General features: G+C 37.2%; 1 protein-coding gene across 4 annotated transcripts; it reads left to right on the forward strand.

The window, feature by feature from the left end:
* LOC6562202 (odorant receptor 42b) lies at positions 1–24,454 on the forward strand. Of its 4 annotated transcripts, none has more exons than XM_043214544.1 (6): positions 1–384; positions 440–582; positions 22,924–23,013; positions 23,078–23,856; positions 23,915–24,272; positions 24,335–24,454. In XM_043214544.1, the coding sequence occupies exons 4-6, from the start codon at positions 23,081–23,083 to the stop codon at positions 24,407–24,409; spliced, it is 1,209 nt and encodes a 402-aa protein (XP_043070479.1). In that variant the 5' UTR covers positions 1–384; positions 440–582; positions 22,924–23,013; positions 23,078–23,080; the 3' UTR covers positions 24,410–24,454. The 4 variants fall into 4 exon arrangements, with proteins under 4 accessions (XP_043070479.1, XP_032592219.1, XP_032592218.1 ...); XM_032736328.2 differs by having other exon boundaries at positions 22,924–23,002; XM_032736327.2 differs by lacking the exon at positions 1–384 and having other exon boundaries at positions 400–582.
* The last annotated feature ends 967 nt before the right edge of the window (positions 24,455–25,421 follow it).

The following is a 25,421-nucleotide window of genomic DNA, read 5'->3' on the forward strand; positions in this document are numbered from 1 at the left end:
CTATCAGAGGACAACTAAGTAATCGTAGTGTGCGAAAATCACTAAGTGTCGAATCAAATTAAAGTCCCAAGGATCAATTCACGCGTAGCTATACAACGTATATCCTTGGCAGTCTAGAATTGCAGCAACAGGCGGTATCACGTAGAGTGCGACAAGTGAATCCTTGAGGAAGCAAGGAGACTTCTAGTCTTGTTGAGCAACAGGTGTGCCTGCGGAAAATCTCTGTCGGGCAGGCTGAGATCCTGTACTTGATACTAGCAAGGTACTTTGATGTTCTGCAGGACAGTCCTGAGAATCCAAGGCTAATTAAACAGACAGTGTATTGTAAACAAAGTGTTTTTATGAAGAAAACCAACCAATTCAAAAACAAAAGATTCGTAACAAGTTAGTTGCTTTTCTTCGCCAACCAGCCAAAATTTGTTTAAAAACTCTGTTGCAGCTGATCCCTGGGTAATATTTAGCAGTTAATAAGTTGAAACATATGTGGTAACTGTGCACAGAACACCTTTCAATTCATTACCAAGTTTATGGGACAGTCTATGGCGAAAGTTTGTGCCCAGCCAAATTAACGAACTAAAAGAAGTAAGTAAAAAATATGTGTGTGTGTCTTGCAACGAATCAAATAAACTTTGTAAACTTACAAGCAAAGTATATAAACATATAGTAAGAAAGCAGTAGCATATGCACTGAAAAAAAAAAACTTCAATGATTGCCAAATGGTGTCAAGTCTACTTCCGCTTTAGTTTAAAACAAGCTGTCCATTTTTGAATAAACCGCATTTTACTTATTTTAACAAATGTGTATTGCTTATATGAGAAATCTGCACATGAAATCAAGTATAAAATACAACATTTCGACTAGCCATTTATTCAGTGTGTGTGTGTGTGTGTGTGTGTGTGGAGCTTATGCGTGTGTGCGTGTTTCCCTTATTTATTATATAAGTTGGCATTAGACAAGCGCGCACAACTGAACTTGAGAAGTCAAAAACTCCCAAAGAGGAATTACGACTTAAGCACAGCCAACAGCAACTGGAACTGCAGCTGAAGTTACTGTTGGAGCTGTAGCAATAACAGCAGCAGTAGCTGAAGCCAAGTCGGAACGATGCCAACTTGTTTTTGAGCGAAAACTTTGCTGCTGCTACCGCTCCTGCTCCTGCTTCTGCTCCCGATGTTGTAGTTGCTTCTGCTGCGACTGCTGCTGCTGCTGCATGTGTTCCCTGTTGCTGCTGCTGCTGTGTGTGTGTAGTTTTCATACCCATTAAAAACAGGAACGTAACAAGTTAAAGTACTCAACTTCGACTGAATACCAAATCAAAAATTGGTCTTAAATTAAAGTTCTGAACACACACAAATGGAATATGGAAGATGGAATAAAATAGGTCTTCAAGAAACTTTAATACACTTAACAACACTGAGCTCGGGTTATAATCTCCAATTGGATCAGTTTCGTGCATCATTTTGATGTAATTCTAATCCGGTTTTATTTTTCAATGGCTAAGCATGCAACACAAAAGACAAACGACATTCTCACTTTATCGATAACGGTCTTCTTTTATATTAATATGGATAACCGATAAAAAGATAGATCGATAGGAAGAAAAAAACCAAAAATTTTATAGATCAGTTAAGATCACCTGCCAAAATATTCATATTTATTATTTGATCTATTCTGCTTCCCGTTGATAAATGAGCTAAAGCTAATGCTCCTGATCTTAGGGCTCTCATTTCTTTATCGTTGAGGGTGTAGCAGAGTCTCAGATAGAGTCTCAGTCTACTGACCGGACCATCTTTGAGAATGTTCAGAAGTCTCGTCCCCGTAGATGCCTTAAAGCAACTTATGTTGATTTAAGTATGTGGTATCTGGAAGTCGTGCTTTCTCTCTCACTTGGCTCATTGTTGCTTTAGTGGTTGTTGTTGTTCGTCTTATTGTAGCATTGATAAAGTTTAACTGGCATCAACACAACAACACACATGCTGCTTGCTGCATGTAGGGGCATGTGAGAAAAGTTGCTCGTTGCGCACTGCTCGGCTTGTTGCCAGTTGTTTGTCTATTTACTTGTCAGCCGTTGGGTTTCATTTCCGTTTCATTTCATTTCATTTCATTTCGCCTCGTTTTATTACTTTGGTCAGTTGATATTCAGTTTTCACTTTTTTACTTTGACAGCGCTGCAATAAAGTTGGCTTTCTTGGCTTTCTTGCTGTTCTGTTGCTTCTACTTTGGCTGCACTACATTTAATTGAATGCTCAACCTTTAGATGCAACCAACTCCTGCCCCACCTTTCGACTTCTCATTGCGGAAGCCGTGTTGACATATTTGTTGGCATCTTCTAATTGCCGTTGACTTCTAATTTGGGCCTCATTACTTAAGCACGCGCTCGCCTCTTGCAACCAAAACGTTTACGAACAAGGTCATAAGAGGGGTGTGTAAATTCATATGAGCCATGAGCATACTCGTAAGCCTCAGTCTGAGTGTTGGCATGAGTATGTCTGGTTTTGTTTTCTTTGACTGTCTCTGCTGGCTCTGACGACTGGCGTCGTCATTAACCGTCAACAAGTTTTGCTTTTGGCTTTGGCCGTAATTTGACGGTAACCTGGCATCGTTATGTACCCACCTATGAGACACCTATTGGGGCAGGGGCATGGCAACGCCCACCAAGCAACGCAATTCGCGTGGCGGCGATTATGGTGATAATTGTAAGCTGCAATCCTCTGGAAATATTCAAATCGATCTGTTCATAATGCGGACTGAATGTGTTTCAATGCCAGTAAAAAGTTTACGAATGAAGTGAAAAGAAATAAATATACGTGTAACTGAAACTGTAATTTATGTGTGAATGCGTCATTAATAAATCTTGGACTTGTTGAAACCGAATTCAAGAATTTAAATAGAATATATATATTCCAAAGCCAACCGGCAACTAAATTTACGCCTTGCACAAATGAGGTTGCCCAAAGTCAATTGTGCTTGAAAATGCTTCCTTAAATAAAGCAAATACAATCACCAGCCACCAGCTGAACCAAAGCAAACCCATTACAAATTTAAGCCCGGCCAATACCAAAGTCAACCGAATCATTTTCTGTATTTTGGGCACGCCGACTTCGTTTACGCTTCGAGCCGAGAATTTATTGTGGAAAATATTTCTTCAAATGCTTTTGACATTTTCTGCACCCTTTTTTACACAGTTGTTGTTGTTTTTGTAATTGAACACCAACTCAAATTGACAAATTTAACTGAGCTGCCGCTGAGCAAGTAGGCGTTTATTCAACTTGGGGTGCGGAAAATGTTTGCTTGCTTGCTGGAGTGCAAGAGATGTCGAGAGTTAGTTGAGTTAGACAGAGATAGGGCCAGGGCACTAATTATACAATTGCTTTGCAGATGACTACGCTACCCCGCCCCAACCATTGCTGTGTATTAATTAATGCAACAGCCTTGGTAATTTTGCATACTAAGGAGCTCAACACAAGGTGCGTTCATTAAGTACGTAGGAGCCATCAGCTTATGCCCTCTCTCCCTCCATTCCACTCCAACGTCTTGGCCATCTTAGCATATTTTTGCCAACAAGCTGTAAGGCCGGCAAGTGTTGGAGCTTATAATAATATTCCGAAGTTTTGGCAGCTTTGGGATTTGTCATAATATCAAGCATTCAAATAACCAAAGGGTTCTCGGTCAACTTAAAATGCAGCTCACTAATTGCCCCAACCTTTGACATGCAAAAACTTCTGTATTGAACTTTAATGCAACACACACACAACAATTTTGTTTTGGTTGCAAACATGACACATAACGGAAAATATATAAAATATTGCATGATAAATGCAAATGTTAAAAGTCAAGCGAAATCATAAAAAAGAAATATGACAAACTTTGTTTGCACACAGCTCTATTAAAGAAAAAAGGCTAAATTCGTTTTTTGCCATCAAATATTTTTTCAGTGATGGTGTCATGCTTTAACTTAAAGTTAATAAGCAAATTTGCGATTTAAGATTTGGAACGACATTAAAATGAATTAATGGTAATTTACTGTGTGCGATTAAAGAGTCATTCAAATCATGGAATAAAAAAAATATTTTATGTTTTTTCCAATTAAGTTTTACTATTCACTGTTTTTTTTATTTTTTTAATTGATATATGTCAGCAGTTAATTTAATTTTAAATTAAGGTTTTAGGATGACATTATTAACGGCCATTTACTAGTGTTTAAATTCATGGTACGAAAAATTATGAAATGTTTTTAGCCCATTAACAAAAATATTATGATTTTATACGTTAAAAATGTATTGCTAAAGTTAGCTTAATTTAAGTTTGATTTAAGATTTGGGATGAAAATCAAATTAGTTAATGGTCAATTATATGTGCGATTAAAGAGTATAAAAAAGAGTATAAAATTGTATTAACGCTTTTATTTATTTTATTTACTATCATTTATATATTTATTATTATATTTATTGTATTGAGATATTAGGATAACTTTAAGCTGAGCAGAAACAACCTTCTTCAAGGGTATACAAAATAGAATGCTTTACTGGCTCTTCTTCTAAGGCCTTAATATACATATGAAATATGAGATTTCAATTGGCAGGGAGCAAGTGAGAGGCATAAATGGAACTTGTGTGCTGTTGACCATTTCAGAATACATAATAATAATTACATAAAAGCTGTGTGCCGCACACAACATGTCAGTCAGTTGATGCTGCTGCTCTTCTTGTTGTTAATATTTAGTAAACAGCTTGAATGCTTTTGGCTTCATTCACAGAGATGGCTATTACGTCTCCAGCATAACAAACAATATGAGGCAACTGCAACAGCGAACAACTAGCAACAACACAGGCTGGCAACTGTCCACACTTGTTGCCCCATTGCCGCAACCGAGTGGAGCTCTATGCTTGTGGGGCAACGACATTAGTTCAGAGAGGGAAAGAGACAGAGGGAGACTAAGTCAGATGGAGAGACAGAGAGAGAGAGAGAGAGAGAGAGAGAGATAGAGAGAGCAAGAAAATGTTGCCAGCCGCTTAAATGTGCGATTATGTTGTTCACGTGAGTTATTCCCTCTGAGCACCCCCTTCTCGTCCTCGTTGCCCTCACGATGTGTTTCTGTTTGTTTTCATTTGCTTTGCTCAATTTTTTGTTATTTTTTATTGGTCAGCACCACCCAACACTTTTCCCATATTAAATCATAAAAAACAGACTTTTAGGCCCAATTGTTATTGTAGTTGTTGGTTTTTTTTCCCCTTTTTTTGGTCTGGCACTTCTTGCAAAAGGCAAACAAACAAATACGTGCACATTTTAAGTTTGCTCTTGTCGCCGGCCAAAAGATCTTGTGTATGATTTTTCGCTATTTTTTTTTTTGTTGCCTACAATTTTTAGATAAGTTGCAGGTTATGTTTTTTTATGTCTTGCTGCAAATTGCGCTGATGTTGCAAGCCATGTGTATAATCTTTTTTACGGCTCTTTTATGACTGCCAGCTGTGTGATAAGTTGTTATTGTTTTTGTTGTTGCTTTTGTTGCAATACAAACAGCAGCAACAACAACAACGACAAGAATAATCATCTCAGCGGCTTTGGAGTCTGTGGGGCGTCTGCAAATCTTTTTCACTTATTTATGCGGCAATTTCAGACAAGTTATGGATATCAAAACACTCTCAAGTTATTACCTGTGAGGGTTTCTAAATTTTATAATCGTTTTAACTCGATTAATTTTCTGATAGCTGTCTTTAAGTATGCCTCAAAATAATTCAGTATCATTTATGTATATACTGAAAATTGGTCAAATTGTAATGGAACATAATCGAAATCATGATGAAGAAGTTATGGCTTGTGAAAATCGGTTCAGCTTTAACGAAGTTATGACAGCTCTAAATATCGCTATCTGGGGCAGAAAAACCAATTACAATAGGTTTTCTCCGGTTCACTCATGGAATTTGTAATCCGCTTGAATAACAACACAGCGAATCGTTTGACAGGACACAAAAAGCCACCGAATTGTTGGCACCGTTTTGTGGGCTGTCTGTGAAAGAACTGAATGTAAAAAAAAAAAACTAATCAAACCCTGCGGCTTTTTGTGGGGAAACTGGCAACGGCCACATAAAACAAATATGGGGCAAAACGTTTGCAGCAGCCAAAAATCTGATCAATCAAAATCTTAGTGTGATAATTTTGTAGAGCGCCACGAGAAATCACAAACATTCCATTCTTTTAACTAAACAGCGCCGCTTGTTGTCGCTTGCCCCTAACCCACATTTCAGTTTACATTTGGCCAACGATGACGATGCCGATGATGATGACAACGAACCAAAGAAGCACAAGCAGTGTTGGGTAAGGGGAAAAGAGGCACGTTGTCATGCTTTGCTTTTGGGCCAACTTTGTTGCGTCTATATGGATTTGTTTCTGCCCCGAAACGATGACGTTGGTCATGATGAGCCTCAGTCGCAACTGATAATGACGTAACGGACAGACTGTCTGCCTTCAGCCATGCGGGCTTTTGCGGAGTTGTACGGGTGTGGCAGTGGGTGGTAAGCTGTCTGTGGCTTTATCCTTGTGAGACGCGTCGCGTAATTTTCAAAGGGCCCTGGGGCGGACCAGCTGACAAATCGAAACTTCCGCATGTTGCCTGGCACTGGGCCTTAATTTCAAGTGAAGCGTTTTAAACACGTTCATTTAACACACACCCCCTCACCTCCTAAACGTTCCCCCCGGGTGCCCTTAAGCTATCTGGCCAAGTCGAAAGCTAATGTTGCGCGATTTCGAAACACAAATTGCTGTCATTAAAATCATTTGAATGCGCATAAAAAGCCACGTTAGGAAGAACGAAGAGAATTCCAGCAAAGAGGCCAACAACAAGAAAATATAACGAAATAAAATGTTCGTCCATTCAATTAGATTTAGTCTGAGCTGATTCCAAGAAGCATTATGTGCTCTGGTAACTTTATTTTACTCTCATTCAACAATAGATTACTGTTTGCCCCGATTATAATAAAACATTTGCAAGTACTTACTTAAATAAAGGCATTCAAAGATTTTACTCATCAGAATTATTATTGGAACACGAAGTGAAATTCTTTTCATTATTTTCTGAAATGAGAGTGAACAAAAATGAATATAAATTAATCTAGTTAATCTAGTTCTTTTATTTAACTACTTTTCACACCTACATCAGGTTTATCCTCTACTTAAATCTAATTAAACCTATTTAGTGACATTTTTAGCAATTATATAAAATTCTATTTCGTGCAGTTTTCGCACGTCTGCACAGGATTGCGAGCAGTAATCCGAATGCTGAGTATAAAATTGGAAAATGCCGTCCGCAAAGTTGACATCGAGTTTGTCTGTTGACAAGAAAACTGATTTGTCATTGCCGTAATCAGCTTGCGGCTTGAGCTTTGCTCACCTCTCTCCGGCTATCTGTGTGAGAAAGCAAAAGTATAGCATAAAATGCAATAAGCAATTCCATTAAGTAAAAGTGTGAGAGAAAGCACACACACAAGCAGCCAAACACATGTCGTTGAAAGACGGGGAGGAAGTGAGCCAAAGATGATAAGAGATACTGAAAAGCAGTAGCAGAAGCTGTGCGATGCAGTTTTCTCATTACGAAAGCAAAGCCATACTTGAAACTCTGACGGTGAGTTGGCAACTAAAATATCTACGAGCAATGCGCTAGCTGTAATCTGATACGTAACTGGGGGCTGAGACACGATAACCGAAAGAAATTATATCAAAATGCTATTTAAGTGCCAGCTTTTCATGTGTCTGACGAGTGTGTTTGTTTGTGTGTGTGTGTGTCTGTGTGTGTGTGTGTGTTTGTGTGTGTAGTTTGTTTTCGAGTGCTACTTTAAGATGAGAATATAACAGATTAATTTCAATACATCAGTCCGAGTAAGAAAATTCCGTCGAGAGCAGCAATTTAAAAATCAATTATTTATGTAGAATGTGAGAAGTTTAAACAGTTGAGTGGGAGAGATAAAAACTGTGAAGATTTCAGCTGAAAGAATGTTATTTTTGTAGCATATAACGAGTTTAGACAGTTGTGAGGGAGAATTTCGAATACTTAAACTAATTTGTCTAAGCAGTGAAAATTATTTATGGGATCTAGACAATAAACAATTTTCAGAATGGAGAAAAGCTAACTATATATATATATATATATATATATATATATATATATATATATATATATATATATATGTATATATATCAACTTATTTTAAGCTTTAACCATTTTATTTATTTTTTTGAATTTAATCTAACTAACATCTTTTTGTTCGTTTATTTGTTTTCGGCTTCAACTAAGATTAATTAAATTTCTTAAAGCATATCTACAGCTACAATTAGCTTTTAAGAATTATCGTTTAGTTTGAGTAAAATGCTTAGCTAATTCAAAGCCATAACATTAAATTTGCTATTGAGAAACTTGTTATTGTTTTTAAATGGTCTTATTAAAGTCTTAAAAATAAAAAATTTTTAATATTTACAAAAGCTTGCAGCTAAAGCAAATCAATTAAATTTGACTTAAATTGAATTGAATTGAATTTTAATAGTTCGATATTAAAGGTATTTGTTACAAATATTTATTTATATAAATGTTCAATTATACATGTGTAAATTGTGTTATTGAAATGGTTGTGATTGTTGCCTCAGGTGTCTGCTTAACTGACTGCATGGCTGACTGACTTCTTGTCCATCATCATCCTGCTGACTGCAAACAAATTGAAGTGTGTTCGTGTCAGATGTAAACAGAGTATATACACACACACATACACATGCAGCACACACGCACACACATACACACACACACACAAGGTCAACAGTTCGCAGTGTATTTAAGTGCTGAGTGTGGTTTGCGGGTTACTAACTAACTAGAGTAATGTTGAGCTGTGGCTGCTGCTACACGGTTCTAATAAATTCAGCTCATGATTCACAGCAAGAGGAAGCGGTGCACACATAAGTGCAACATTGTTGCAATCTCAAGTGCCTTAACTGCCCCAACACTGCCTTGCCCCTCCCCTTTACGGACACTTGAACGTTTCTCGAGCACTTGCTCACAATGAGTAGAGTCAAAATGACTGCATTTATTTAACTCGGGCAACTCGTGCGGCAGGCACATTAAAACCAAATAGAAAACCAGCTCAGTCGTTGGATAAGTCTGAGGGCTCATCATTCTAAAACACTTGGCTTTTTGGCTACTTGATTCAATTAGTCGAGATAAAAATGTGCTTTATATATGTAATAGACATGCTACAGATTAAAGCATTCATGTCTGTGAGTTGCATCAAAACTAGTTTTCAAATGGGTCAAACGAATGATTAGTAGATTTTTATCAAATCCAGTTTTCTCTCTCTCTCTCTCTCTCTCTTTGTCTGTGATTTAACTGTCAACTCCAAGTGCAGTGTATGCAGAGAGGCATGGACACTGTCACTGTCATGCGGAAATATCCCAAATCAGATTACGATGTGCTACACGAGGGCAGAAGAATTTCATACCAATTACCAAAAAATTAATCACTCGATTAAGAGTTAAACATACACAAATTAGAAATTATCCGAATTACTTTAGTAAGGCAGAGACAGTTGAATACCCTCTCAGATACAAAATGCAACTGAGTAAAATTCTGCTAAGAAACACAGCCATATACCACAAGTGATATGATATGCCATATTAAACGATATAAAACAATATGTATAAATTGACAAAACAATCTCATTGGAATCGGATTTAAAATTTACTAAACGTCACTTCTACCAATTTGTTACATTTTAATTTAATTTGTAGCCCTGGTTAAAAATAGTGCACATCAGATGGTCACTCGCCGGTCGTGTTTGGTTAGATGCACATATAAGTTTGGGTTGGCTGGTTTGCTGTCTGCCGTCGACAACTGTGAACTGCTGCTACAAGCGACGTGCTGTGCGCGTTACTCATACGCCGCATGGTACCGAGTCTTGTTTGCGTTGGCGGCAACGTGTTGCATGCAAATGAATATCATGTTTGCCAACTGCTTCTTCTGTTGTCCAATGTCAATGTTGTTATTGTCCATGTCGCTGTTGTTGTTGTTGTTGTTGATGTCGTTGATATTTGGTTAGTTCCCGGCTTGATTTATAACGAGGGTGTTTGGATTTCTGCCAGAACGCAATTCGAAATAACTCCAAAGGGGCAAAGTTCACAGGTGCCTAAATTAAATTGAACTTAAATTATGATCGCATGTAGCTGCAAAGAGCTAAAGCTTTGAAGCGCTATTGCTATGAAACCCGTCAAGTGGCCATCGAATTGCATTTTAATATTAAATCTGACAAGAATTTGCAGCTGCATCAACTAAGCGGTGGCACTTTACTAGTTATTTTTTCAGTATTTTTTAATTAACTTTTTTTTCTAATTTTTTTTTAGTTTCGTCAGTCGTGCAAAAGTCAACCGAGTGCAAGCAAAACATTTGCATATTAACACACACGAATTGAGTGTGCAGCACACCAAACGCACTTTAAATTTAATTAAAAATGTAAATGAGCAAAGCTGAGCATTCACAACAAACAACACACACACTGCGTACCAACAACATAAAGCCAAAACGATGCAAAATGTTTAAATAAATGCCAAAAAAAAAGAAGAAGAGAAAAATAAAACCTAAAGAGCATAAAAACAAGCAGCATGCACTTTATGACTTTGTGCAAAACTCTGCCGACCTTCGGCACCATTCTTCCCTACCCCTAGCTCTCAATCCATATACATCCATTCACATTTCACTATATGCACCACAGCTCCCATACAGTCATCAGAATGTGCTCCAGTGCGTGCTCTGCGTCAATTTCACGGGGGCCAGTCATAAAAATAAAGAGTACAGAAATACACTTAAAACACACACAAAAATGAGTCGGTTTGTTGATGGCGTTGGCCAGCAAAGCAACTAGGACACCACAGTGGTGCCAACACTTAAGTTTGCTAATGAATGGTAGACCGCATTTGTATTTAGAGTTTGAGAAGAAGCACGGAAATCATACAGATTTTAAAAACGGGCAGGAGATGAGATGATTGACTTAGAAGAGATGTTAGACTTATTATTGTGTATTTTATTGCTATCGGATATCGATTTGTATCTATATTCGCTAAACGGGGGCAGTTATCGATTAAATGACAGAAACTAGATCATTCCTTAACGTTTAATCAGAGCTTATATTCCAAATTTGAAGTGTCTAGTTCTTATAGTTTCTGAAATCGGTTTAAGCTTCCCAAGCTTCCATATATCATAAGCAAGGAAAAATGTTTACTTCAAATGCTTCTTTATACCTATAAAGGTTCTCAGTTTTATTAATATAATTTTTCCTGCTCGCCTAATATTTTGCTCCACTGTGCACCGCTGGACAGATTGTGGCTGGCATTAATCAAGCCATTAAAATGGACATTTCTTGCAATGAGAACGGTGGGGATAGAGTTGGGAGCATGGACTAATTACAGTTACACCTTTCTGCGTGGAGGACGCGTGTCAGAGCACTAAATTATAATTAAGCTCCAGTCAAAAGTTGACTTTTATTAAATTTTATTTATAATGCTTTAAATACCATTAAGCAGAGAACGAATCCAGCGACTGTCGGCGGCTGCCAAGGCTAATTGAGTCATGAGAGTGCCCTACACATAAATACAATCAACATCATCATCACCACCGCCACCAGTATCAACATAATCATTATCATTATGCAGCCTAGAAACCGGATATACTGATAATATCCCTTAATGTGCTGCTTGGTGTTTTTTGCTCGTTCCAAGAACATTTTTTACTTCCATCAATTTTTTTTTTTTTACAATTTCTTGTCTTTGATTTGTTGGCAATTTATTTTGTCATCGTCGTTTTGATTAGATTTCGTCAAAATCAAACCTCAGCAATAAGCGGGAAGTTGTGGAGTGACTGACGTTTATCATGACATGGACATGGTTTCACATCCTACCCTCCCTTCTCCCAACCTGCCCCACACCATCCCCTCAACTCCTGGTTGTTGACCGCGTGCACGATTTGTCAGCGTTGCGCAGACACCATTAAATCGTGTCAGACCCAAAAAAGATTAAATTGACTTTTTATGTAGACTATGTGAAAATATATATGTAATATATAATACATATATATTAATGTTATTTTTTGTGCTGTATGTCGTTATCGTTACGGGGTTAAGGATTTCACGTTTCTCTTTTCGTCAGATCATAAATAATCAATCATTTTACTCCGGGGAGCCCTTTATGCGAGTAAAAGAACTTCAGCATACAAAACGGCAGTGAAATAAGTATAATTCAATGAGAATCTGTTCAAACCATTAGAGTTTTTTTTTATATAGGCACAACAAACAGCTCCATGGCAGTATTGTTTCCCTAATAGTTGAGTTATTTACGTACAATATGCAAAATTCCCCGATATTCATGTATATTTCCTGCATGCTTTATGGCATGAATTGTACAAAAAATATTTACACAGCCAAAATGTGTCAACGTGTCGAACTCAATGATATTTTTTTTTTTGGTTTTTTATTTGTATACGAAATAAAATACTGAAAATCGACATCTTTTATTTCGTTATCGCTGCCCAAACAAGTTTATTGTTCACTAAATAAATAACTTCATGTTTACAGTGCAGCTATTGAGTTAACAGGCTGTTAACAGGGCGCTGTTAAGTTAACAAAAAAAGCCAACAAATGTATGTAAATGAATAAAATGGGGTAAAAGTATACAACTTTTTTAAACTTAAAAATATTAAATTATGTATTGGTGATACAAATATTAAGAGTATATAAATAATAAAAATTAAGTACCAACAAATTTGGCGGGAAAGCTTTGACTTATGAGGACTAAAATCGATATCTCGCATTGGACACTTGAATTAAAAAAGAAAAGTGAATGAAAAAGATATTGATGTAATCTGAACTAAAAGCATAGACACAAGTAAAGGAATTTAAGAAACAGAAGAAGAAAGGTTAACAGAAGCTAGATAATCACTTAACAATTTCAACTAGTAATCAATTATTTGTATCTTTAAAAAAAACTAGTAAAATTGCACAGCTTCAAGGCTTCAGTTGACACATTTTAAGAGCCGTAACCTCAACGTGCTCAATTTAATGCCGAGATTTTTATGTTAGTGCCCTTATAAATAAAACGACACTGAGAAATGTAAAATGCCCTGCAGGCTGCTTTGGAATTTCATCTAACTTCAACTGATTTTCTGACTTCAGGAAACACGCACATACACTGAGCAAAAGCTAAATGTTTCGGAAATGGCAAAGCAGCTGCAGCCGGATGCATTTTGTGTGACGTTCTTACACAAATACACATCAGTACACATACTCACACATACACACATATACACACACACGTTACACATACGCACTGCAGGACACAGCTGGCAAGTGAATCGCGTTCAACTCATCAACGGTGGCTGCTCAGCAATTTGGCTGCCGTAGGGAGTGAAAGGAGTCGGTTGGGATGATGTTGGGGGCGTGACAGAGAAGCATAGTTCAGTGCACTTCGCATTGCCTCTGGCTGAGCATATTTTCGACACAACTGTGGCAAGTAGAAAGTAGCAAGCAGCAAGCAGCAAGTTGCAAGCAGCAGCAGCAAGTCGAAACTCGAACGATGTCGAATGATTTTCTTCCGATTTTCATTGCAAAATGGTGTTGCACTTTAATTTGATTTCAATTTTCTACATACTCCTCACATTGCTCCTCGCCTATCAGGGCTTGTTGTGTGCTATTTGCTTTTTCCTTCATCTTGTTTGACTTGATTGCATTGTGGTTTAAAATTCATTGTTTGACTTTCGATTTTGGACCACAAGAGGCCAACTAATTCAATAGTAAATGGTTTCGATTTGTTATTCTTTCTTTCTGTTAGAGTTAGCTGATGTCCAATGCATTGTAGTTTATTGCAACTGACGACATAATATATTGAACCAAAAGTCTCTAACAAAATGTCGGCGGTCCTCAAGGATTTCCTCTTATTTTGACTTTTTAACTGATAATTTATAGTCTTTGTATCCATTTTCGAAAAATTCTCTAACAAAATGACGATAATCCTTTAAAAATTTAATTTCATTTCTATCATTTAAGATGATACTTTAAAATCTTCGTAACCATATTTGCAACGCACTTCACTCAAGCCACATTTGAATCAGTTTTTGTCTGACTTTTATTGCATAAGCTGCAATAACCATCTACATATATATAGTATATTTGCAGCATTTTCTGCATTTCAGCAACTTGCTGTAAGAAATATTTATATTTCAAGATGCTTGTAACAAGAAATAAAACTGTCAAAACGAAAAACATAAATAAATAAATGTCAGCATACATTTCGCAGCCAGTTTGCAACACAAAAAGATCCAAAAAACGATGCAGGAAGGAAATTATGGAAGGCATTCATATAAAAAAATGTGTCTGCGCTTCTCTTGTTGCATGAGTGTGCAAATTTCATTCGGCTTTTGTCTAGCTCGCTTCGCATTTTATAGTGTGCATATTTTATAACATGCTAATGTATTTCCCAAAACCCCAAAAATGACACAACTAGTGCTATAAATATTCTACTCGGTTTCTCTCTCTCTCTCTCTATCTCTCTCTCTCTCACACTCCCTGTCTCTCTCTCTCTCTCTATTTCTCTCATCTTGAGTGTACTTGACGTCATGAGAAAACCGCCAAATTGTGCAACAAGTCTGACAGTTTATAATACCTAAATCCAGCATCCATTTTTTATGGGTGCAAAGGGTATAATAAACCTGTGCAAAAGTATGCAAAAGTCAGACGTAAGAATCTCCGACACCATAAAGTTGTTATATGTATATATTTATAGGTACTCAGCTCGGTACCAATTGGTAGGTACACACCTAATGGGCACAGGGTATCCCATAGTCGGACACTGCCGAGTAGACCATTCTAACTGTCTTATTCTTTATTTCTTCTGTCGTGGCTTTGTTCTTAGCTGAGATGTGGGCGTGAGTATATATTATAAATAGTTGCTAAAAATAATTGAAATTATAGCTTGAGAATTACAAAAATATAAGTATGACCAAAAATGGCTTTTAAAAATGGGTTCAGTAAAAAATCTTTGCTAGATATTCAGGTAACATCCAATATGCAAAAATAGAAATGATTTCCGTTTTAATTATCAAAACTTTTCAAATAGTCCGTTTTGAGAATGTTCATGAATGTCAATCAGTTCTCATTATGAACTATATTTATAAAAAATTTAATTATTGATAGTTTCAAGATCCGATAACAACGCAAACAATTTTGCTTTCTAGAGTATCTATCGATGTCATACACACACAAAGTCGCGTCACGCTGCCATCACAAGGCCTGTGGGCTGTGTACATTTTGTTGTAGCAACTTGTGTGGCTGTCTTAAGTTTCTGACTTGTCACTGACAAAGAAAACTCAGCACGATGACTTTGGCCAGAAGGAAGTTTTCGACAATGTAGCCCATTGCACTAAAACAGTGAAAAAATGTACAATAACAAAAAATATAAACAAACAATTGGCGAACCGAAACCGTAAACTTCAACAACTGTCATAATTTGTTATATTTGCATGTTTTATAAGGTCTCATGACAAATTTCGTAAAGTTTTTGCCCCAAGTCCGAACCACTTGCGGACAAAACGAATTCACAGCAACAAAAAAAAAAAAAAAACATTTTATTAACTTAATTTATCATTTCACTTGGTAAATGGAAATTCTGAAGCCAGTTACTCGGTTGTGCTCCGTTCCGCTCCTGCCCACTGCGCTGCTGTATGCCGTACGCAAAGTGCAATTTCCGCCGGAAATGTGACACCACCGAAGGATTCTGTAATCTAATTTTAATGATTTTGCGTTCGTTGCAACTTGCCCCGACAGCGCCGCATCCCCTTTGCAAGGACGAGGCCAAGTGCCTGGGCTAGATAATGCGCCCCAGATTCGATTTGCTTAGCTCAACATCAGCGCCATCAAGTTTAGCAGTTAAGCCAATTTGACGTTGATTTTCCGCCCAGCAGCAGCTTCTTCTTGTTCTTCATCTTCGTCTTTGCCCTGTTTGTGTTTGTCCTTAAGATATTGCAAGCGCCCGAAAATATTCAATTAACAAATTTTTTCGTCTGCATGTGACAAAATGCCATTTGGAAACTTTCCTCTTTTCTTTCTTTTCTGTTATTCTCTTCTGTTCTTCTTATTTATTTTACATAGACGCTAATGACGTCAGTTGCCTGTTTTTTCGCTCCACCCCGCAGCGAAGTCTTTGCCAGGCAAATTAGCTGGCAAAGTTTGCGGCTCTGAGGAGGCAGCCATTGGTGTTGGATTGGAGCTGGATTGAGGCGTCAAGTTGACATCTGTGCTCAAAGTTAAAAATTAAGGCAACAGTCAAGTTGCCAGCAGGATATGAGCATCCCAACCTGCCGTCAAAAGACAGCGGAAAGCTGATTAATGAATGCAGGCTGTGAGAAATTGCTCAGTTTAAGCATCGCATATGAGTTGTTTTTTTTGCTATTTTCCTGGATGTGTGTGTGCGTGTGTGTTTGGCTAATTAAAGCAATTATATATTATAGATTATACTTGCAGAAAGTTAGGAATGTGGGCGTCGCATGAAAAGTCTAAGAATAGGCTGTCAACTTTTAAATTTAATGTGCCGCAGAAAAAGTTCACACAATAAATTTCTAAAAAAAAACAACAAAAAATTAGAGCGATGGCATAATTTAAAAGCTTCTAAAATTGTTATTCAACCTCTCAAATTTGCTAACAAATTATTGATAGATTTTCAAGTTCGCCATCACCTGCCAAAATATTTCCACAAACAACTGCACAAATCAAAATAGAAACGAAAAACATTTCATTTTGTTATCATTATTTAAATTGGAAATAAATATTACCGGGTTGGCGTTTATTGGCTGAAAAATATTTGTGTTGCATGCAAATTGCTCGTTAATTTTTAACTAAAGCCAACAAGTATTTTGTGCGCACTTGCTATAAATATTCGAGGAAAACAACCTTAGCCACTTCCTAATTATCAATAATTTGCTGCGCAATTTTTGGCAACCATTTTAAAATGCGTCAAATTTCACACTACACAACAAAGCCGCACTTCAAAAATGAATTGCATCCATGTGAATAATACTTTTGAAATAATATTAAATGAATGAAATAAATTAATATAAATGAATATATATAAATATATTTAAAGAAGCAATTAAATTGAATAGAGTTAGACGTTATATTTTAATTTATAAACGTAGTATAACAGATCATAGTTTTTAAATTTTGACTAAATTTGCACAGAACACTAAAATGTATAAATGCATGATAATTATACCCTGAAGAGCTTGCCCACATTTATAATCCTTAGCCAAAAATATTGATAATAATAACATACTTATAAATTGTTCAACATAATTTCTATAATCGTCCGGAGCCTGAGTTTATAAAGTTTGGCAATATATATACATAAAACATATTTTACATTTTTCAAATAGTCAATGCTGTTGCATTTGCCACTAATGACTTTTACCATATTCGTTTGCTCTTTGGTTTTTGGTCAAATCGATTGCCATGGTTTTTGGGCTGATGTTTCTCATGCTGAGGTTGTTACCCAGCGGAGGCGTGGCGTGGCGTCGCAACCAATTTCAGTTGTTGGAAATGAATATGCTTTTATTCATTTTTGTCTAATTAGACAATATTTCGCTTCGGCGTTCACTCAGAGTAATTGATGTTGATTAGTGCGTCAGCAATGGACAACGGTTGTGGTTGCTATTCGGGTTGTTTCGGGTGCCTGCCTTGTCAGCAACAGCACACAGCTGCAATAGCAATCAGCAAGAGAAACAGCAGACAACAGCAACAGCCATGTGATAAGCCCCTCATAATCAAAAGTAGCAATTTTCGCCCCAATTTTGCTAATGTTGTTGCATTCGCCATTTTACTTATTAGATACCTGATTTGATTTTCGTTGGTTCAAAACAGCAATTAAGCGAAAGATAAATTTAACACGCCCTTAGTTGTGAATAGCTAAAACCAAGTTAGTAAACTTTGAATGGGTGTAATGAGTTTTGATACATATACATATACGATTTGGGCCAGCATTATCGTCAAATGACACAACAGCCAGCGCGTTAAGTATAATATTAAATGACATTTTTTTCCAGTCGTTCCATTTAAATTTTTTTAATTATTGACATCATGAAATGGTTACCGATAAAGTTAATTCAAGCGTTGATATTAACTAGACTGCGAATTATTTCATACAATTTCAAAATGCGCTGTTTTGCATATTTTCCAATATATACCTTTTTGAATTCCGTAAAAAAATAACAGTTTAATAACCAAAGATAAAGCTAGCATTTAATTAAAACGAATCAATAAATCACTGAACTTAAAAATCGATTTCTTTTGCCAATTTTTGATGTTTTTCATTTTGAAATTCTCCAAAGAAATAGTTAAATAACTGTAGAAAACGTGGCACAAAACCAAGTCTCATGAATACTTCATCTTTAGTAAGTGCAAAAGGGCCAATGAAAGTTACGCGACTTAGTTGAGTTGGCTATATTTGATATTTGATTTAAAATGTCTGAAATTGCTATTTGCTGCATTGTAGAGCTATTCACTCAATCAAATTTGAAAAGTGCTCAAGTCAATTGAATTGCTAAGCCAATACACTAGCATAGTGTCTCTTTTATCCTCACTCCGTGTGTGTATCGTGCTTATTGTATCTGTGCAACATTTTATCTGTTTACAAAGTCTATCTGTGTTTCACAATCAATGCCTTACCTGCCATGGGCATTAGTAAAGGTTTTTTTTTGTTGCCATTGCCTTTTCTTTCTTGCCCTTTGCCCCCATTTTCCACTTGATAGCGCATCGCATGCAACAAAAAGATTTTTCTAATAAAGAATTCGAAATCGTTGGACGCCCAATATTTCTAATGGCACCTGGGAGAAAGATGGAAAGAGATTGAGAAATTGTTAGAGAGCAAGGCGCAAAGGCAGTTCAATTGAAAACTGTTCAAAGGATATGAGGTGTCAACCGATGAAGATGTGCCCGGCACTCTCAACTCGCACCCAGACACATCCTGGACAGAAAAGGACAAGACAGCTAACTTGACGTTGCCAGTCTCTTTGCCTGCTTCTTGCACCCAATGCAATTGAAACAAGAAACGAGGAACCTGTCAGAAACCTGACAAAAGGCAACCTGCAATCAAAGCTTGGTTACTTCATTTTTTATGCGACAACTGGGAGAAAGGAGTTTTTGCATTTTCTTTTTTTTTTGTTAACGGCAAAGGCAGTCTAATTAAAATGATTGCATTCTTCATTTATGGCAGAAATGCAGAAAAGTTCATTGAAATAAACTTAAGTTTTGCAAGCTAAGGTTTTTAATATGAACAATAAATGAACGTGGAAGTCGAGCTATATTTTATTAATATTGTTTTAGAATTCGATTTTTAAACTAATTTTGAAGCAATGCAATGAAATGCTCCAAAAGTTATTTGCAAGTCATTAAGTGATCAAATTAAACTATAGTCATAGATAAAATTATCATTGCTGCAAATTCTGCTCAAAATTAAGTAAACAAAAATATATTGCTGGCAAACAATTATTATATACTTTAATCACAGCTTATGCGAAGAGTTTTTATGAAACGACAAAAGTGTTATCATCCATTTTCACTATTTAAGCCGTAATTATATTTTAACAGCTTTAATACACCAGCTTTTAAAATAATGAATGAACTTAAAATGCAATTTGCCACTATCAATATTTAAAGTGGCGACTGGCAGGAAATTCATTTCCAATTACTTTGATAGCAATCGATGACCTTTATACGAAGCTATAGACCTCAATCCGCAGCATTAATCATACGCACAGTTGAACAGCTAAAAAAAAAGTCATTTTACAAATACTCCACACATACACATACACACACACACACACACTTCTTTTCTCACTGTGCAATGGCGGCACATCCGCAACGGAAACTCGGCAAAGCAGAAAGCTGTCCACCAACAACCCCTCCAACAAAGAAAACACACTCCCCAAATCGAAAATATTAAGTGCCGCAGTTAGGGCAAGTACTTAGCGCAAACAAAATGCTCTGTCGTATAGAGGGAGAGGGAAGGTACAGAAGGACCTGGACCAGGACCAGGACCAGGAGCGGAATCCACGGAAGCGTCATTCCGCAGAATGTGCAAACAATGAGACCGAGCCATAAGAATGGACCCGCTAAATATGGCCAACAAACACGAGACGTTCAAGAGAGAGGGACGAGTGGGAGGTGGCTGGATGAGTTGGTAGGGCGTGCCCAATAAAGACGCATTCAAAACAATGTCCTGTTGTCGTCGATTGTGGAGTCGATTTTGGGGAGTCTGAAGCCTGAAGCGATGCGTTCGCTGCGCGTTTGTCGGAACTGTCACATTAAAATGGATGATTTATTTGTGCTCTTAATTTATTGCGACACAGTCGACGAGCGATTCTCGCTTTTGCAGCTGGCGACGGAGGAGCTGCAGAGCCGGTGGCAAAGCTGTGGCAGGATATTGAGTACCCGCAGTGCATGAACGAGTGACGCATGTGAGGGGCGGGAGGCAGGTCAAGGGTGCTCTTGGGCTGAGCGTAGCAATGGAAGGGATGCCAATGAACTCTCCGCATAACAACGGGGCTAATATAATGAATTTTATACGCTGCCATCGCACTTGGCACTTAATAATCGCATTAGGGGCGCTAAGCAGCCCGCTGACACATACAACTGGCAGAGGAGAGGGGCGTAAGTGAGGGGAGAAGGGAGGTTGGAGTAAAAGACACGGGTGTTAAGTATATGGGGTTGCTTTATCAGCTGGCGCTAATGTTTTATTGTTCGCTTATTGCTACAAATGATGGCAAGAGCACCCGGTCGCGATTCAACTTAATGTGGAATGTGCGATTACAAGTGTGTCGGATAACTGTCGGCAGTCACTGTGCAGCAGTGTTTGTGTACTTTGAACATTACTGTTGCTGTGATAGCTATAGCTGCAGGTGTATAATTAACACGCTGGGGTCATGCGAAGTTGCACTAAAGTACACAAAATGATACAAAATGCTTCAACATTGTGTGGCAAAAGCTGCTTACAACAGCGCTTCCACTTCATCTGTTTGTCGCCTTGTGGCAACAAGAATGTGCCCCTAAATGGTTGCCACAATAGCACAGCTGCAGGTTCGGTTATTATTGCTGGTATTCATTTGGTCGGACTTTGTTCGCCAATATAAGCTTTCAATGGTGATTGGTTGTGATTTTAAATACTGAAATATTTCTATCAACAACTGTGTTTGTTCATGTCAAATTCAATTAAGTAGCAATGTTAATTAAAATTGTATTTTTTGCCATATTTGGAATCAATCACATTTTTAATACTGTTATTTTTTGTCAGAGATTCAAAATCGGTTCTTTTTTATCTCTAATAAGGTTTAATAATTGTTGATTGCTTGGCTTTATTCACACTAATTAAATGAATATTAACAGAATAAATAAATATTCTCCACTTAAAGTTTAATTACATTTTTATTTGTCAAGTTATAGCTCGTTAATTAATTGCCATAATAAAATTGCATTCTCAAATGATATTTAATAAATTCAATTAATGTAAGCTGAATTATATTTACAAGCGGACTTTCTTGCCATTTCCTGCAGCAATTTTAATAAAATGCCACTTCAAAACCAGACCAAATACATATATATTTTGGACAGCTCAAACTAATTGTGTAACCATTTTAAAATTGCGATCAATTACAATGCAATTTCAATGAGTGTCATGAACAGGCCATTATATGTGAATCGCATAAATTTCACACGATAATGTCGAAGTTTGTTTCCTCTCAATAGATATATAATATAATAATAAAAGTTGAAATGAATTAATTGTGTTGAAATTTTTAAAGCACATATAAGTTATCAAAAATTAAACGGAAATTACTTCTCGGACTAACTAGTTACCCGACTATTTATATTTCTCTGTTAAAATCAATGCTTTGTTAGAGTATACAAAGATGTTCAAAACGCGTTGCGATTTTATTGTCGGTATATATATGTATATATATATATTAATATATATAAATAAACCGTCTCTCAAATTGACAGTGCATTTTGTGCAACGCTGCCATTTTTCTCATTTTGTCAAGGATTAAGCTCGAGCCACACACACAGAGACAAACATCAAGTGGCTCTATAAAAATAACTCACAGATGCTTTCAATAAGAGGAAACTAAGAAAAAAAAAGCGTCTGGGATACATAATAGGACACACAGAAACACACATGTCTGAGGCAGCTGAGCAGGAAGCAAACTGGCGACGATATCCTTGTGAAAGCTGAAGTAGTCGCAGCCTTTTTGGCTCCAACTCAGAAAATATTTCATACGTGGCGTATTTGAAATATCACAAATAACTCAGTCAAACGACTTGCAGGCCGGCCAACAGCTGACTGACATTTTTCGCTTTTCTTTACGGTGCATTGAATGACGACCTTATTAGAGCACAAAAGACACACTTGAAAGTGGTTTCAAGCTTCATTTATTTCGCTGCTACCATCAATTAGAAACGTGACAAAAAATATTTTAAACGAAAATGGCCAAAGACAAGGAAAACTATTAAACTTGGACATTGAAAGCAAACAGCTACAAACAGACAGAGAGAGAGAGAGAGAGAGAGAGAGAGAGAGAGATAGAGAGAGAGAGAGAGAGAGAGAGAGAGAGCGTGAACGAGAACTACAAATTTTACGCCATATCAATAAAAACTGGAGAACACAAGTTAACCATAAAAAATAAATAAACCGCTTGAGAAATTCTTAAAAAGTTTATGTTCTATTGTTGAGTACTTTTGTATCTTTAATAATAAATTACGGCAAAGTAAAAAACTTAGTGAAACGCATTCAAAATTAATTAAAAAACTTTATAAAATTCCCATTCTAATGCAGAAAACTTTACAAGCCACATATTTAATTCCACAGACTTTCCAAGCTAAATAATTGACGCCACGAAACCATTGCGACAACTTGCAGTGCATAATTAAGGTTTTAACAGGAAAAAGTCAGAGAAGTGTATAAAAGCGCTGTGTTTGCTCCAACAGTAAAATCATTGACTAATTCATATCCCACATTGCAGGACATGATTTACAAGCTGTTTCCTCGACTGGGATTGTGGCCCCTAAAGGAGGTAGTGAAATCTCGCGATGCATTTGTCTATTTGGATCGCGGCATGACGATTTGTGGTTGGATGCCACCGGAGGGTAAATACCAACGCTGGATCTATGGCGTGTGGACGGTGATTTTCAATACGTTTGCGATTGTCTTGCTGGATGTATCACTGCTGGTTAGCTATTTCAAGGAATTTCACACCTTCACCGCTGGCCAGTTTCTCACCTCGCTGCAGGTGGGCTTCGACTGCTTCGGCTCCAGCATCAAGTCGGGTTACACCTTTGCTGGTGTCAAGCGTTTCAAGCAGGCCAAAAAGATTCTGGATCGTTTGGACGACCGTTGCACCAGTGACGAGCAGCGCAGTCAACTGCAACAAACTGTGGCATCTTGCAATCAATGTTATATGGCATACCAAATTCTATACTCCTCGTATACGGCATCCACATTTCTGGCTGGCACTTGTACTGGTCGCCTGCCCTGGAAGTTGTATAATCCTTTAATTGATTGGGAGGCGAGTTACGTACACTTTTGGCTAGCTGCTATTTTCGAATACGTGTGGATGACAGGTGTTGTCCTTCAAAACCAAATGTCTGATGTTTATCCCATCGTACACTTCTTGATGATACGCACTCATATCAATTTACTCAAGGAGAGATTGGAACGGCTGCGCTCAGATCCAACGGTGAGCGAACAGAATAACTATGTGGAGCTTACCAAGTGCATTGAGGATCATCAGCTGATACTCGAGTAAGTTTACACAATGTTCTGGTTAAATTATTCTGTTTGATTCTCTTTCCTCTTCCAGTTACTGCAACACTCTCAGACCTGTGGTCTCTGGCACAATTTTCGTACAATTTCTGCTTTGTGGCGTCGTCATTGGTCTAGCCATGATCAATATAGTGTACTTTTCGAATTTTTGGACTGGCCTGGGCACAGCGATATTCTTGTTCGATCTTCTACTACAGACATTCCCCTTCTGCTACATATGCAATATGATCGGCGATGATTGTGGCGAACTCGCCAATAATCTCTTTCACTCCAATTGGCAGGGTGCCCCTCGATATTATACAGCCACATTGCGTTACTTTTTGCATAATTTGCAGGAACCCATTGTTCTCACTGCGGGTGGCATATTCATCATTTCCATGGCCACAAATATCACCGTAAGTAAGGGTATTTACCAGTCTTGCATATCACTTAATAAGTTTTTTGTGCATTCGCACAGGTCGCAAAATTGGCATTTTCTGTGGTCACATTTGTTGAGCAATTGAATATTGCCGAAAAGTTTCAGACCAAATGAATCACAGTTGGACATTATGATATCAGTCCTTAATGGCGATACAATATACTCAATATTAAGTGTTAAAAATAATACAATATTTGATTTTAAATACATTTTTAGTTATTTGTTTCGACTCAAAACATATTCATATGTTATATTTAAAACATATTTTTATAAGCAAATATAAAACCTGTTATAAAATTCTGTTCAATGTTACCAATTTTGCAAATCGTTGAATTATATTAAAAAAATACAAGCAACTCTTATTTAATATGCAAATTATTATAACTTGGGGTTTATTTTTATTCAGAGCTTTGTATTTAATACAGAATATACGTCCGCTTCATGCGAATTATACCACGCGATTCAAGCGACCAAATGCGACTGACTCTTACGTCATGAAAATAGCTTAAACATAGCATCGAAGAAGGTCTTGATCATAAGGAACTTACAATTACCGTTGCTCGCAGGCAACAACAGATTAAGACTACAAAACGGGAATGCAAGACAAGCTGCGCTGTACATAGGCAAATACAGTTATTTCCAACACAAATAAAATATACTCTCAAAATATATTAATTCGAACTGTTCTGTATTGCAAAACTGCATTAGTCTCTGGCTTGGTAATCCTCCAGTTTTATAACAGCTTACAATCACAAGCGTTGCAAGCTGCACCACAGAATGAACATGCCGCGCTGCACTATCACTTAATAAAATCCAAAGTGCAAGCAGGCAAGTGATTATTTCATAGCTATTGTTCAACACCCTTTACGCACACATACTGTAACTGCTCGCGTTTCGTAACAGTTACTGGGATATTGCCAGGATATGTTGAGTCCGAGGCGTCACTAAGAATTTGCGTAATAAACGAAGAATTGTGCCACACCAAATAAAAAAGGGAGAGATGCGCCAGAAAATCGCAACGAATATGCCACTACACTTGTGCAACTCTAAATTAAAATGCGTTGCATGCTGCACAACCTGCGTTGAACACATCACGTCAGAGTATAGCAACAAGAGCCGTGAAAAA

Source organism: Drosophila grimshawi, unplaced genomic scaffold, assembly GCF_018153295.1.
Source record: "Drosophila grimshawi isolate 15287-2541.00 unplaced genomic scaffold, ASM1815329v1 contig_1377, whole genome shotgun sequence".
Taxonomy (NCBI): Eukaryota; Metazoa; Arthropoda; class Insecta; order Diptera; family Drosophilidae; genus Drosophila; species Drosophila grimshawi.

Excerpts from the sequence above, each read along its gene's own strand:
- LOC6562202 (XM_043214544.1), top strand. The coding sequence starts at position 23,081 with ATGATTTACAAGCTGTTTCCTCGACTGGGATTGTGGCCCCTAAAGGAG. Across the intron at positions 23,857-23,914 it reads GATCATCAGCTGATACTCGA|TTACTGCAACACTCTCAGAC; the intron begins GTAAGTTTACAC and ends TTCCTCTTCCAG. Across the intron at positions 24,273-24,334 it reads CCATGGCCACAAATATCACC|GTCGCAAAATTGGCATTTTC; the intron begins GTAAGTAAGGGT and ends GCATTCGCACAG.